Source organism: Lineus longissimus, chromosome 9 (genome assembly GCF_910592395.1).
Source record: "Lineus longissimus chromosome 9, tnLinLong1.2, whole genome shotgun sequence".
Taxonomy (NCBI): domain Eukaryota; kingdom Metazoa; phylum Nemertea; class Pilidiophora; order Heteronemertea; family Lineidae; genus Lineus; species Lineus longissimus.
Window position 1 is genome coordinate 18376541 of NC_088316.1, and position 15128 is coordinate 18391668.

Consider the following 15128-nt stretch of genomic DNA (forward strand, 5'->3'; position numbering starts at 1 on the left):
ACTATTACACGAAATTTACTACCTCGACTTTTCCTTTCTCTTATTTTGCCTACCGTACTAAGTTGATGCAATTTTATAACTGAATTGTTGTTGTTGTTGTTCTTCAGTGTTCACTCTATTCCACCAACTCATTCCTAATGTCTGTACTGCTAAGTGTTGACAACTGATTTTTCACCTGATGACCTCTATCTTCAGTGGTCTAGGCTTTTCTGTCCTAAACCTACCCCATCTCTTCTGTCAAGACCCTGACAAGTGCCGAACATGAACTTCTGTTCCATAGTGCTCCGTTCAGCATATGAACAAAAACTCATCTCGAGTTATGTTATGCCCTTGGACATATAGAATAATTCAATACTGTAATCATGCAGTTCAGAAAAACAATTCCTTTTCCATTATGGCTGTTCACTAATACATGCTTTTATTAGCTGCGTTTGAAACTTGCTTATTTCATCACTCAACCGCACAAATCCCTCGAAGGTAGTTTCTTGGTAGACATTCGTCAGAGCTTTTTTTCTGATAAGACTAATGCGACAGTTTGAAGTAAAAGAATCTTGAAGCAGACGGTTCTTTGTTGGCTCACTTTGGTACGAACTGGAAGCACTGAGTTATTAGTGAAATAGGATAATATGAAATAGGAATAAAAGGTTTTCACCTTGAGCGACCATGAATTTATCTAGTCAAGCGCATGTCTTGAGCACTGTGCTTTTGAAGCGGTGAATTTTGTGCCTCGTTGAACCTCAACAAACACATTACTTGTTTACCACAATCGCTGGATGTTGTATCCCAAATAACCACCCTTAATTAGGCGCAAGAGAGTAATATTGTCAACAAGGTCTCTTACTTTGCCCTCAAGGAACAGGTATGGTGCCTTCCTCATGAATAAGATCCATACATTGCCGGGGTATCACATTCACATCACCAACACTCTCTCAACTTCATTTCCAGCGCCCTTGGGATTCGATCTCATGACGTCACCATTGTCAATAACATCCATGCGAGATTCCTTACACTTCTTCTCATGAGCATATCATAACTTCTGCTTCCTGAACAATGGAATCTTTCCCCAGGGCCGTGTGCTGCCCTTCATTGCCCATAATCTTATTATCGTCCTACTCATGAATAATACACGAATCACTCCCAAGGGCTCACCACTTTAGTCAAGAGAGCACTGCGTCTAATGAATTCTTTGAGTCAATTAAAAGTTGCATCTGCTCTTCTTCATCTTTTCCTTCACCTAATACCACAGCTTCAGGCCAAGTTCATGTTGGTACTTGTAGAATATAGCTCGATCTTTGGAAATGACTGGTTCATTCTTCACATGAAAAGTGAACAGTGACACATTATGTGAACTGCAGTCCTCAGTAAGGTTTTCAGTAAGAAGGAATAGCACATTAATCATTACCTTAATGAAGCAGGATCGTTATGAAATAAAGAGGATGCAAGGTGCCAAGCTGTGCAATCACCCTTGGCATTTCTATAAAACATAAAATAATCAGTAGCCCCTGGAGGCAGCCCTTGGAATCGACGGAACGTAAAGTATCGCCTGATCAAGACGTAAACGTAATGGTTTCCTTCCTGAATACCAGATAACTAAAGATTTCTCATCACAAAACATTGTCGTTTAGTCTCCAGGATGACGCATGCTGTTAGAGCTGCATAAAACAGGTGCTTCTTGCCACTTTCTTATTGATTGGTGAATGCTTAAGTCAGTTCCAGACAGTAATATGGGCTAGCAGGTTTTACCAGATAAGCATTTCTTTCAAACATGCGGAATATTCTCCTTTATTGAAAGGTGTCTCATTGATCAAAGAACAGATGGGCATGAAAGTGTCCTTGCAACGAGGTCATCTCAGGTCGGCCTCTCAGTGATGAATGTGGCCAGGGAGGTACATCAGGATCAGTCTGATAGGCCTTAGGTCATGTTAAAGCTGGTGGCACATCAACTACCTCATGCCTGTGAGGCAGCCACAGTCTACTCTAAGGGTTAAAGATTCAAGCAGAGAGAAACTACCAAAATAGCAAAATATGACACCATGGCATAGAATATCAAGCTGATGTGATACGCCACCGAGGGCAGAGCCATATCAATGAGAGAGTGATGTAAAAACAGGATTATCCAATACTGTGTACTCTTCCAGCAATATGTACTCTCTCCAAGGAGTTAAGTAATTCTGTACTGGAAAATTGGAGTTTCAGACTATTCCTTGGAGAATGTGTTCACTGTAACCATTTTGTTACATACGTCTGTCTGCTCACGCAACGGATCAATTGCTAAAAAACTTGCAACAGTAACAATGTCATGCCGACAATTTGTGTCGCAAAACAGTCCTAGTCGAAAGGTCTGATTCCAGTAGGTCACCCACGAAGCCACCATATGAAACAACACTGCCATCAATACCAAGAAACCAATGACTTCCAGAGATCCAATATCGAGACACCAGATCATATACCCAAGTGACAAATATTTGTCACATATTTTCCATCAAGTAAGACTCCAAACCTGGGCAAAATAGGCAATGTGGCTGAGACAAGAATGTCAATAATAATGTCAACAACAACTTCACCACGAAAGCCAAACAGAAGCAGACGACTTTAGGCAATTCAATATCGCAATACCAATACTGGCAATAGCATCCTGGAATGACAAATACTTCCCAGCTTATTTTTTTTCCCTGATATGATGTCATACCCACAAGCATGAATGCCCCCACTCAGGATTGACGCAAGCAAGAAATTTCTTTCTGCAGCCCTATCTGGAAGCACATACAGGAGTGGTAATGTACATATAAGTTCTAATGGCAATGTGCAACAGAGCACAAATATCTTTCCACCCGGCGGCAACATTGCTGATTATCATGGCATATCGCTTGTAACAATCTTTTATCTGATTCTGAGAACGTTGTACTGATTGGAATCTAACGTTCCCACTCGTCGCACTGGAGATAATCCCTTGTTTTTGTCTGATGTTGCCGCAATCCTGCGCCCCTATCTTAACCTCGAGTCCAGGTCACAGCATTGTAAGGATTCGTTCATCTTGACCCCCAAAGCTTTAACATCACTACGTGATGTACCATCCCGATGCTTCCCTCTTACCTCATAAATCGACATTGTGACAAGCAAAAATCACAATACCACATTTTTCAAAACAAGGCACGATCATGCTGCAGAGATTGCGATAATCAGCCTTCTTAAGCCAGACTAATGGACCACAAGATGCAATTATCTTTATAAAATCTTTTAGAATTGTGAATGAAAATAGACCACATCTATGGAAAAGTATTGGCACGAACAGGTGACTTTTATCAATGAACATTGCATTGGAATTTTGAGATCTCATTTTCAATCCTGCCAAATGGATTTGAAATAAATGAGCTGGCGACCACCAGTTCATCTAGGATCTCCACCTGACTGCTCAATCATACGATAGCAACAGAAAACCTTGACACATTAATGTGCAGTATCACGAGGGAGGATGACATCGTTTCTTCAAAGCAGGATCCAAGTTGTTTTCAAGAAAGTTGACAGAAACCCGATCAAAAATCGATCCTTCTTAGACTTAGAAATGACAAGGAGAGAGTAAGAAAGGATTAAGCGGTAGCACAGCAAGCAGATTTTGATAATCTGCAGGTAGCCTTGGAATAAACCTTCACTGAAACTTTAACCTTTAGGGAGAAATCAATGAAACTTGTTTGCAACTTCTCAGGTTCGTGAATCATAGTTCCATGTTTTCTTGAATGATTGAATGAGAATATTCCTATCTAAACGTACAAAACCATTGTCCCATTTCTTAGATACGTTGATAGAGCAGCAATACATCTTCAAAAGCATCAGGAGGCAAGAAGAGCAAGAGAATTTGAAAAAAAACCTGTTTGTCCTTGTATCATTATGCAGAGGTGTCAGAACAGTCCTTCAGCCAATCTCATCATCATGGAAGTATCCAACAGCACCATTGACCATAAACTATTCATGTTGCTCCCCAAGAAGTGCAAAAAATCCAAGAACAGAACGCTTTTTCAAGAACCTTGAAGCATTTGGGTCAATGTTTACGTCATCCCTCAGGTTCCTGGGAAATGTTGACGAGGGCCCACGTCGATTTCGCGCACATCTTAATGGAAATTACGCCAATGCCTTGGGGACTCTGTGATATGTCATAAACTCAATAACACAGCTGTTTGCCGTAATGGGTTCATCTTCAGCAGTGAGAGAGACAATGTCTTTTGTTACCTTTACCATTTCAGAATGTTCCCTCTCCGCGGGACATGCTTCCTTAAGAGCAACGTCGAACTCAATCTTGCTCTCTTTGTTCATAAATTGGTCAATCATGCAGGAAATCTGAATGTCACCAGACACTTCTGAAAATCTTGTCCTTGAACCAGGTTTGGACTCTCAGGATTGCTTCCCTAAACTGTAAATGGCTAAATCTAGAGACAGAGAATTGAGGGTGGCATTGTTTAGAAGTCAAATTTTGAAAGAAATCTGACAGAGATGTTTGGCAGATGAAAGTTTGACAAAATTTTGACACTTCATTCAATATTGTTGACAACATGCCACCAGGCTCAGGAAGTTTTCGAATTGTGCCATCAAGCTGTTTACTGGGATTTATTGGAGCATATTAAACCCTTCTTGATGACCTATTCAGCTGCCCTGCTACAGACACATGGGGTTAACATTGAATATAACACATCCCTGCTATGAAGTCATTAAAGCCGACCTCAGTCGTTGCAGAAAATTAAACCTCTCTTGATGACATTATTTAGCTGCCTACTGATTGCCCTACGTTGTAAATTTCACGCTGGAACACCTGCGCCTCATCCATGAACAATTTTTCTTTGGAACTGTTGATTGGTCGGGGTATTAGGGTAGACGAATTCGATTGGAATCTTGTGAGCAGAGCTTTGACGCATTTTTCAGGATTCTAAGAAGTACCGAAAGCAAGGGCGATTCAGATTGCTATGAGCTTCTTGAACTTCTGGTGATGTTTTTATCAAAAAAATAAAAGAAACCAACACATGATGCTATATTTGTCCCCCTCCCCCAGACTGTTGTATTTTTTGGCTTCAAAATAATGCTCCCATACAATTACAAATGTACGTCATGTTATTTCCCAGAAAGTTGGTGTTGCTGATGTGAGGAATGAGCGTTACAATTCGCGACCTGAATTGATATATTATGTCCTCTGTTACCCTTCCTCAATTTCTTGGCATGCCTGACGAATTACTCAATTGAACTTCACAATAAACAACAAAGACAATGAATCCTAACCAAAGAAACCTGTCAACTCATATGCGTCAGAACTCTTCACCTGCTCAACCACTGACAGCATCTTACAATGCTTGAAATCTTTCTACACATGACCAAATCCGTCATAAACCAATCGGTCTCTGGCATATTGTCCATTCCCATTTGTTTCAGCAGCGATGCTCAGTTACCCGAAACAATACCTGGAACTTAGCAATAAACAGCAATCTATTTATCACAGAGCAATCGCGTGTCTCACCAGCTAAACACAGATGACGCTAGTCGCAGCATCCACCAATCAAATGATCGAACACATTGTTTCAGTTAATCAATTTTATGGTCAACATTCTTTTGTGTAAATGGGTTTTGAGCTTTTATGGGGCTTTTTATCCGTTGCGTGTCGAGATTTGACAATCATAACGTCTTGATATTATTCCATCACACAAACATAACTTGCCGCAAAAAAGGACAGGTGACTTCATGATTGCTGAACTTGTGCACCGGCAAATTCTCCCAGAATGAACAGTTTTTTTAGCACAACACCAGATATCGTTAGAGTTCGGCAAAAACAATGGAACAGTGGATTTGACACATAATCCTAGATCTGGATAAAATTGCTAATTGCATTCCTAAAATCTATCAACATCACTCCAGTGTAACATATACCCCTAATTGACCAGAACCTTCCGGCCACACATTACCAAGATACTAATAGTGATGACCAATCAATTTTTTTCCTGGCAATATCACAAACACAGTCATGGACAGCCTGATAATCACATTAGAGAGCCATCAGGTGCAAAAATTGAGTTATGCTGTCGTCACGGCGGCCGACTCAAAATAGCAGAAATGCCACAAGGTTAGAAAGAAGATTTCAGTACGCCATTAAGGCAGAGATGAAATTATCTCGATATAGACTTTCAGATTCACAAATGGAAATTCTGACTCAATCTAATTAAATTCCAATGAAATTTTCCAGAAATTTTGCACAGCAGCAAAATGGAAACTTCTGGGAATAATTTCAGATCTTGTTACATTGGTTTACTGCCGAATGACTGGTTTTCATGAAATATTGATTTGATTATGCGATTCATTTTCCAACTCTGAGAACAGATCGGAACAAAAAGGGTGGCCCAGAAATGTCTTTCCAAAACTCCACAATACCTTGTTTTCAATGCGACAATCCTTTTTGAAAAGAAGTTATTCCATTACAAAACTAGCAAGACTTTTTTTAACACCCTGTCTGAACTGTAAATAAGTCCTACCTATCTTCTCCTAGCACCACACCGAACCCGACGTGCTCTACTCGATGTTTCTTGGGATCTAACCAGGGCAGTTTCTCAGCAGCCCCAAATATTGCTTGGAAGTGCATTGCCTGCAAAATATGTCATAGAATCGTTAGGATAAAGGTGGTTTAGAGAGGATTTGACCATATACCCTGGGAAAATGATTCAGCGGGTCAAAACCAATCAACATTTTCAGTTGTAAACCAAAGGAATGGAATGTTGCCCCTCTCCTAATTTGGTTTGTAAAATTGTAATTTGGATGCAAACACTGTTTTATGATGCTTATTGGGTGTAACTGAGAAGCAAGTATCTATAATTGCGTAACTTTCACTTGATTACTTTGAAAGCTGTGGAAAAGACGTTCAGTAATGTGGTCTTTTACACATACCATCTACTTGTGCTGACATCTAACAGCCAGGAAAAGAACTGACATCTTTGCCAATGATGTTGTCAAGGAAATGTGAACGGAAAATGACATACCTGTCCTTGGTCTACAACGTATATCAACCAATCTCCCCTCTCATCCACTAGGCGTTGCTTCAAGGCGGCCATGTCTGACGTGTCGTATGTATACCCACCATCAGTTTTCACCATAGTTAACGGAATTGTGGATTTGTCAGACCACATCAATTTTCGACCTTCTTCTGTTACTAACTTTCCTAGAAGGAAAATAATTTTCTTTGAACACCCAAAAATGTGAGTAAACCCATACTCGGTGATAAAAAGTACACATCCATTATTCGCACTCATATTTTGAGTGTTTATAGGCCTATTGGTTCTACAACATTGCTTGTTCCTGGAGACTTTTTGGCAGCAATATCCAACAGATTAATTTACAACTTTACTCTAGTTTTTTTCTGTCAAGTGGTTATTTACCTTGTGCCTCTAGATCCTTGATGAGGTCCACCATCAAATCCTGATAGAAAGATTCCCCCCTTTCCACTAAGGTCACTCCCAACCGGTCATAGATCTTCTGGAATTCTGAAATCACAAAAGAGTCTGATTTAGTATATATTTATATTGACGAGTAAAGTATCCAGTGAATCACACTTTTTCGTCTGTACAGCATATGTGGTAAAGCTGAAATCACAACACAGGCCATTGTAGCCGAGGGGAGGGAGCACTTGTCCTTTCTCAGGATACTCACCCTTGCGAGAAACATCACAGATCAGTTGCCAGGCCAGATGGTACTCGGGGTCATGGGCCTGAAGTTTCACAACAGCCTGATATGCACGCTTCTTGAAATCTTCATCTGCATCAAACAGTACTTTTGATTCCTGAAAGCATCATAAAACAGCATAAAAAGCATGATTTCTAAACAAATCTCAAATAACACCATATGTTTTCAGTTCACCATTTCCTCCTCAATCTTACTTTTGGCGTTTATACAGCTTAAAATTTTAGTGACGGTGCAATTTCTCATTCAGTTATTTCCATCTTGAAATTTATTTCCAATTTTTGGAGTGGAAAGTTTAATACAGTTTTACCAACCTTGTAGAAAGCCTGTAGGTCACCAATTGGTGGTGACACCGTTTTAAAGTTGGGAAACTTGTCTTTAAGATGCGTTATCAGCATTCCAAACTGGGTGCCCCAGTCTCCAACATGATTGATACGGAGGACATCATGGCCAACGAATGTACACAGACGTGAGATGCTCTCACCAATGATCGTCGACCTGGATGGAGAACCGAATAGGAAAGTAATGACGATGCATTTGTCATTAAATTTAACAACGAAATGCGAGTTTTTGTTTCCTGAACATTTCACCAATTACAGTGACAAAATCTCTGTTTACATAAAGACACTAGGACTAAACCAAGATGCAATTTCCATATAGTTGTTGTCCCAGATGCAATTTTCAGACGTTGCAATTGTACTGGCAAGAACAGATCAAGACTACAGTAACAGCAGTACCTGAGATGACCAACGTGCATTTCCTTTGCTATGTTCGGAGAGGAAAAATCCACAACGACACGCTTCTTTCCGTCCAAGAGAGGAGGCTTGACGCCCTCTTTCAGGAGCTCCGTAACTTGTTCGGCAATAAAGACCTTATTCAGATGAACGTTGATGAAACCTGGCCCAGCAATCTCAATCTTACTAAAGAATGAATTCTCCGGTACGCAGTTGATGATATTCTGGGCAATTTCTCTCGGGTTTACTTTCTGACCACTGGCTTTCAACAGCTGGAGAAGAAATTGGAAACAAATTTAATCAGCACAGAAATTACCAGCACATGAAGATCTTTTCAGACAAGTTAGAGACAAAAATCCACAACTCACCAGTTAAAAAAGAAGGACAACTTTTGTTTTTGAATTATTCAGAGAAATCCTGGTCTAAGAGAGGTCTGATTAGGATGAAGTGATTTGATACTTACACCAGAAATAGCCATTGCGCTATTACACTGATAGTCACCAAACTCAATTTTCGTGCTGACGGTGACGTTTAGAGGTGGATCTGGCATATTGGGAAATGCTGACTTGATAGCGAACTCAAAGATGTTCGAAACGACCCCAAGAATGTTGGCCATGTGACTACCAGCCTTAGCTTCTTCTTCAGTGATGCTCTGAAATATAAGATGTAAAAAATACCGACAATTGCAGTTTCCCTCTAATAAGCAAAAGATGGAAATTAAGTGATTTTGAAGGTTATTTACCAAATTACCAACTTCATCCCCCCCTGGAATTAATAACTGGAGGAAACACTGAACGAGTTGAGAGATGAGCATCAGCTACATGTAGGGCAATATCATCATACCCTTTTCAGATGCAATATTCTGTACTTGAATTAACTTAAACAACAGCATACCCTTTTCAGATGCATTATCCTGTACTTCAACTTTCCGTTTTCAGTTTGGAGCTTGGCCAACTCGGGGGTGATGTCATCTTCACTGATGCAGGAGGGATCCTGGATTTGCCTTATTTCAGCTTCCAAGGCCTGGATCTCAGCTTCCTAAATATAGAACATAATGTTACAAACATTACAACTAATGAACGAAGAGCCTTTCATTTTTGTTTGTTGTCTGCGGCAGAATGACTGGGATATATCATGTTGTGACATTGTCACTGCTCCCATAGGCCATGATTCATTATTTCTCCGATTGTCTCCAATCTGAGACTTCAAGACTTGTGACTCTGTCCGAGGGAGCATCTTCATCTCCATCTCAGATAAGATTCTCCTGGTTGTGAAGTCATAGGTTAGCTGAGATGTCATTGCTGTTTGTCTCCACCAAGGAGAAGGACCAATTGGTTGGATGTGACACATCCTGCTTTGGTTTGGCAAGTCCGATTGTCTCAGCTATGATCATCTAATATATATGATTGTGACAATACTCGTGATACGATATCATTAGCTGGTAAATGTAAAATGGCAGGTGCATTTGTCTCAGGTTTTGGACAGAGGACGAGACGAGAGGTTGGTGGTTGTGACACTGGTTGGTTGTGACAAATGGAGCGGTCTCCGATTCGGATTCTGTCACAGAATGAAGTCATTCAGACGAAAAACAAGGTTGTAAAGCTACTTAAGAATACAGCTTCATTAAGATAGTTGGTGATCTTACAGCCTTTTCGGCTCTTGCGGTGTAGTTCACAATCGCTTCACTTTCCATCTTTTCTGCCATGTTACATGTGTTACCCACGCAAAATTATCCACGTTGTGAACTGCGCATGCGTACCCGTGAAATCGAATTACGGTTGTTTTGCTTCCTGATCTTTTCGCCCCCAGTCGTTTCGGTCCAAATTTCGATTTGGGGGCGAAAAACGATCGGATACCGTGAAAATCAATATGGCGGCTTCCATGAATGGGAAAAAAACATTTATTTGCTGTTACTAGTGTTAGGGATACCTCGAGGCACGCGCGAATAAATCAATACGTCAGTTGTGTAGGCATTATTGCCAAGGAAACACAGAAGGTGGCAAATATTTAAATCATATCCTGATATTTCTGCAATTCAGCATTTTCTGTGGTTTTTCATTTTCGAAAAATCTATAGTGTATTTTTATGTACATTTTGTAGTGTATTTTGTGTGTGGCAAGTGTTCACTATCATTTATTGTCGATGGTGGTTCTCAGTTATTGTTCTTCTCTCTTAATGGGTGTAAAGTTTGAAATAGAAATGTGAAAAGTACCCTTTGAAGCTCAGCTTTCAATCATTCTTTGGCCATGATGATTAAAACGATTTATTTGTTGTTGTCGCGACTAGAAATAGAATAGAATTTTGACTTGTCTCAATGTCTGTTAATACATCCCTGAGGCTCGCCAAACACATAAAAATATGTTTTAAATTTTAATGCTGTTTATATTTCAGAATTGGCTGATGGATCTTACTTTATCGTTGATGGATTCTCGTGGATTTGCATGAATTGGAATGTAAGAATAAAATTGGTACAGCCAATTTCATTTGTTCAAGTGTTCATGAACTTTTGTTGCCCTCAATTTCGTGGATTCTACAGCTGCCTGGAATAGCAAGTATGGCGGGTACCAGTGTTTGCAACGATACCTCTGATGCAGTGGAACTGTTTGAACCCCAGGGTCTTTACTTGAAACCTGTAGCGAAGCTGAATGTGTCTGTTCAGTTGCCTCAGCTAAAACAGCCAGGGAAATCGATCTCAAACTGGGAAGTCATGGAAAAAATAAAACACATGATTAAACCAGAACAGTTCATCAACTTAAAAATCATTAAGAGCACACTGGAGTTTTTGAGATTTGAAGGAGAGATTGAAAACAAAAGTGTGCTCAAAAATTGCATTGCTAAACTCGACGGTAAGACTATGAAATTGAGTGGCTTTCCTGACAATCTTAAGGTTCGTTCTGCCGAAGCAAAGACTAATTTTCCAACACGACACAACTGGGATAGCTATTTCCGTGATGCTAAACATATGAATGAACTAAAACCTGGGGAGAGACCGGACACTATTTATTTGAAGGATTTACCATCTCGATGGTTTGCCAATAAAAAAGATCACAATAAAGGCAAACCAAGTGAATACATTCTGAAGAAAGTGTTTGAAACTTTTGGTGATGTGCGCTGTGTGGATATTCCAATGCTCGACCCATATCGCAAAGAAATGACGACAAAGACTGCTGTTTCTGGTGCTATACAGACATTTTCCTACGGTCAAGATCTTCAGTTTGAGGCTTATGTTCAATTCATGGAATATATCAGCTTTGTGAAGGCCATGGATGCGTTGCGTGGAATGAAACTCATGTACAAAGGCGATGATGGAAAAGCTCTCACTGCTAATGTCAAGGTTAGTACCATTAGATCCGGTTCAGCAGTTGTGGTTTACAATCTGTAATGTCTATCCCACTTGCATCAAAAACTGAAAGTCAGGAATCTGCCTGTTTAGTGTTAACTTCAAAAACTATTTTTTCTTACTCAAAGCCTGGCAGTTTTTGATTCCAATCAGACAAGTATATGGGTGAGTGATACAAATATACATTTGCATTTTCTTTCTCTTCAGACTGATTTTGACAAAAGCAAGCATTTGACGGACAAGGCAATCAGAAAGCGACGGATTGAACGAGAGAAGTTGATGGCACTCGAACAACAAAGGGAAGCAAAAGTTCGCAAAGAACGGGAGGAGGAGGAGAGACGGAGAGAAGAAGAGAGGTAAGCGATGGAAAGAATAAGTTCTTAGTCTAGGCATATTTAGAAGGATGCCGTGCTGTGCTGCTTCTAAAGCATGTAAAGGTGCCATTGTGACCCAAAAATGTGTCTTGCCCTTCTTCAAAACAAAAGTAAAATTTTTCACCCTTTGATGTTTTGACCCAAAGTCTAAGTTGGATTGGCTTCAATTATGTATTTAGTGTAAAATAGGAGGCCTACCCTGAAAAAGGCCAAAACTTGCCCATCTTTAGTCAAATAAATAGAAACATCTCGATGAATTACCATATTCATTCTCAGGCTAAAGAAAGAAGAAGAAGAAAGAGAGCGTGACAGAAAGAGAGAAGAAAAACTCAGGAAACGGATGGAACGGCGGAAAGAACGAGAGGAAAAACGTCGACAGTTGAGATTGGAGAAAAACCGTCTTGAAGAGGAACGTCGGATTGCTGTAAAGATTGCGATGGAGGAACGAAAGTTACTTCTGGCTCAGAGGAAGCTAGAAAGTATACGCATGTTGGAGGAGTTGTTCAATAGAGTGAGGGTAAGGATTGTTTGCTAGTTTCTAATACTTCCGCTGTAGATCTTTTTCATGACGCAACATAAAAAAAGACACATGTACGCTGTAGCCCCCAAACTGTTTGTGTGGGTTGGAAAACACTAAGGTCTATCTTTTGGGATTTTATGCCACTGATGCCATCTCTCTGTTGTGGTGAAAACATCTTTTGCTCCTTGGAGAATCAGGGACCAGGCCAAGCCTTGCTTTACATGTTGATGCTTTCAAATTTGCAGTCATGTGAAATGGTTTACGTTCCTTTACACACCCTGTGTCATTCGTTTCAAATTGGTAAAAAATAACATTTTCACGGGCCCTGATAGTGATAGTTTCTGATTCTCCAAGGCAATCTAATGACATTCTATTTTAAATTTCAGGAAATGGCAGAGTCATTAACTGAATCTTTAACTGATACTGCTGAAATATTGTGATGTGAATAATGGTTCTTGCTAAGGAAAAGTTGTAAATAGTTCAAGATGAATTGAGAAACTAACCAAATATTCCCTGAACGGGACAACGCAACCTCTTTAGTTTTATTGAGCTATCTGTGTAATGCTGTATGATGAATATAATAGATTGGCTAATCAGAACAAAACTATGAGCTTTATAAGAGGTAAGAAAAATTAGTTTTTTGGGGTTTTTTTTGCTAAGGCTGAACTGCAATAAAATCCTCTGTCTTCAGGCCTTGAAACAATGTGGCAAGTCTCTCTGTATTCATTTGATGACTTTACAGGTGTACCTCGACCCAATATTGCCCTGTAATAGAACCTCTCGTCTAAGGCTTAAAGCCTGTCCAGACAATTGGGATACAATCTTCGTTGTTACAGGTACTTTCCAGTGTCTAACTTTCTTAAGTCCTGTTTTTTCCCTTTAACTAGATTATAAGACAGCAAGAAGAAGTTGAGAGACAAGAAAGAGAACTTGAAGAACAACGTAGAAAAGAAGTGGAACAGGAAAAGTTGCGTATCATCGAGGAGGCAAAACGTAAAATCATCGCCGAGAAACGAAAATCTGAGAGACTGGAAAAACAAGAAAAAATACTCCGAAATAAAATTCTAAAAAATCTCAAGACAATTGAAGAACGAAAAGAGGAAAAGGAACGTGAGGAATTAAGACTGAAAATTGGGGGGAAAATGCGATTAAAAAGTGCAATCGTTATGAAGAAATGACAAGAAGAAACTGTGCTGACTGAAAGGCAGGAATTGAAAGAATGGGAAGAACAGGTGAAGAAACAGAAGAAGTCAAAATAACAAAATAACGCATTATGATTTATGTCTCCATACTTACGAATACTGCCTAATGGAGATGAATCGAGATTGCGTTGAGTTGTAAAATGATGTAGTTTTCAGTCAGCATAGACCTTTCTCATATCTATCATTGTCGCATTATCAGTAGCTGTCTATCATAAGTCACATTTGTGCCGAGGATAAGTTGTAATCTATGCGGGATCGCAGGTGTGACATTGCGTTTTTTAAAAACTTTGTGTTTTAGTGAACTGATGTGTTCATCATCATCGTCATAAGAAACTGATTGTTTCTGTCATCACACATGGAACTGTCGGGTTGATACTCTTGTTGGAACTACTCACTCAATCCTTTCATGTTGCTTGATGTAGTCTGAACTAATTCTATTACGTCTCAGGCTCCTCGAACTCTTTGTGACGGAGATCTCAATGTGAGAAATATTATTGGAAAGGAAAGTCCAGCATATTTAAGTTGTAAAAACCTTTGTTTAAGTTTTTAATAAAGAAATTTTGAAAGAGAAACCTCTGTCTGTTGTTGTGGGCTGTCAATCGAGTGGGGATGCATCATAAGACTGTAAACAACTGGAAGTCGATCAGGTCAATCAGAATGGAGAATAGCGCAGCAGGCGAGAACTTATGCCTGGTTTCGTTGTGTTCAGCCACTGGGAGCTGAGGAATCTACATGTAGGTAATGTGTCTTGCTCAGGGAGACAAGGACCTTCCAAGAGAGGAATTACCCATAACCTCCAGACCATAAACCCAACGCATCTCCAACATTTGAAGGCAACATTAAGTAGACAACTGTATGGTTGTGACTGTCCGTATCATTACTTAGGGCCGGAATGCCTCACGATAATGTCTCCAAGAGTAAAATGTTCTCTTCGTTCTAAGCCTCGAAATAAGTATCGAACCATTTTGTCCAATAACCTCTGGATATCCCATTTACATGTACATCCAGTTTGAGTGGAGGAGGAAACTGGGAACATTGTCTTCATTGTGATGGCCATCTGGTTGTGACTTGGTCATCAAATGTGCAAGACCAATTTGGGATGTATGAAAGTGCTGATATAATCAAACACCAGAGAGTTTCTCTTAGTGCAACCCAGCAAAGATGATGCCAAAAATGAGGGATTGTTGAACTCGTCTATGGATTTACAGCCAATCACTATCTGGATTGTGACAATAAATTTATGGCATCTATCAACAA

At 39.8% G+C, this 15128-nt stretch overlaps 2 protein-coding genes across 3 annotated transcripts in view; one reads left to right on the plus strand and one right to left on the minus strand.

Moving 5' to 3' along the window:
- The window catches only part of LOC135493384 (arginine--tRNA ligase, cytoplasmic-like), a 39536-nt gene extending 29377 nt beyond the window's left edge, over positions 1-10159 (minus strand). The window contains exons 1-9 of the mRNA XM_064780704.1: positions 10081-10159; positions 9330-9473; positions 8899-9087; positions 8439-8707; positions 8016-8199; positions 7672-7801; positions 7401-7505; positions 7005-7183; positions 6504-6613 (exon numbers count right to left, since the gene is read on the minus strand). Of these exons, the coding sequence (XP_064636774.1) occupies positions 6504-6613; positions 7005-7183; positions 7401-7505; positions 7672-7801; positions 8016-8199; positions 8439-8707; positions 8899-9087; positions 9330-9473; positions 10081-10140 (1370 nt within the window). The 5' untranslated portion in view covers positions 10141-10159. The remainder of the gene's footprint in view (positions 1-6503; positions 6614-7004; positions 7184-7400; positions 7506-7671; positions 7802-8015; positions 8200-8438; positions 8708-8898; positions 9088-9329; positions 9474-10080) is intronic.
- Positions 10160-10307: 148 nt separating this feature from the next.
- Positions 10308-14435, plus strand: LOC135493910 (A-kinase anchor protein 17A-like). Of its 2 annotated transcripts, none has more exons than XM_064781558.1 (5): positions 10308-10431; positions 10827-11769; positions 11983-12131; positions 12426-12666; positions 13557-14435. In XM_064781558.1, exons 2-5 carry the CDS (start codon positions 10990-10992, stop codon positions 13845-13847), a joined length of 1461 nt encoding a protein of 486 aa, XP_064637628.1. In that variant the 5' UTR covers positions 10308-10431; positions 10827-10989; the 3' UTR covers positions 13848-14435. The 2 variants fall into 2 exon arrangements, with proteins under 2 accessions (XP_064637628.1, XP_064637629.1); XM_064781559.1 differs by lacking the exon at positions 13557-14435 and adding an exon at positions 13056-13547.
- The last annotated feature ends 693 nt before the right edge of the window (positions 14436-15128 follow it).

What these genes read in the sequence shown, in the direction of transcription:
- LOC135493910 (XM_064781558.1), top strand. Translation starts at nt 10,990, where the DNA reads ATGGCGGGTACCAGTGTTTGCAACGATACCTCTGATGCAGTGGAACTG. An exon ending in AGACGGAGAGAAGAAGAGAG is followed by an intron (nt 12,132 to 12,425) that starts GTAAGCGATGGA and finishes ATTCATTCTCAG; the next exon opens with GCTAAAGAAAGAAGAAGAAG. An exon ending in AGTTGTTCAATAGAGTGAGG is followed by an intron (nt 12,667 to 13,556) that starts GTAAGGATTGTT and finishes CCCTTTAACTAG; the next exon opens with ATTATAAGACAGCAAGAAGA.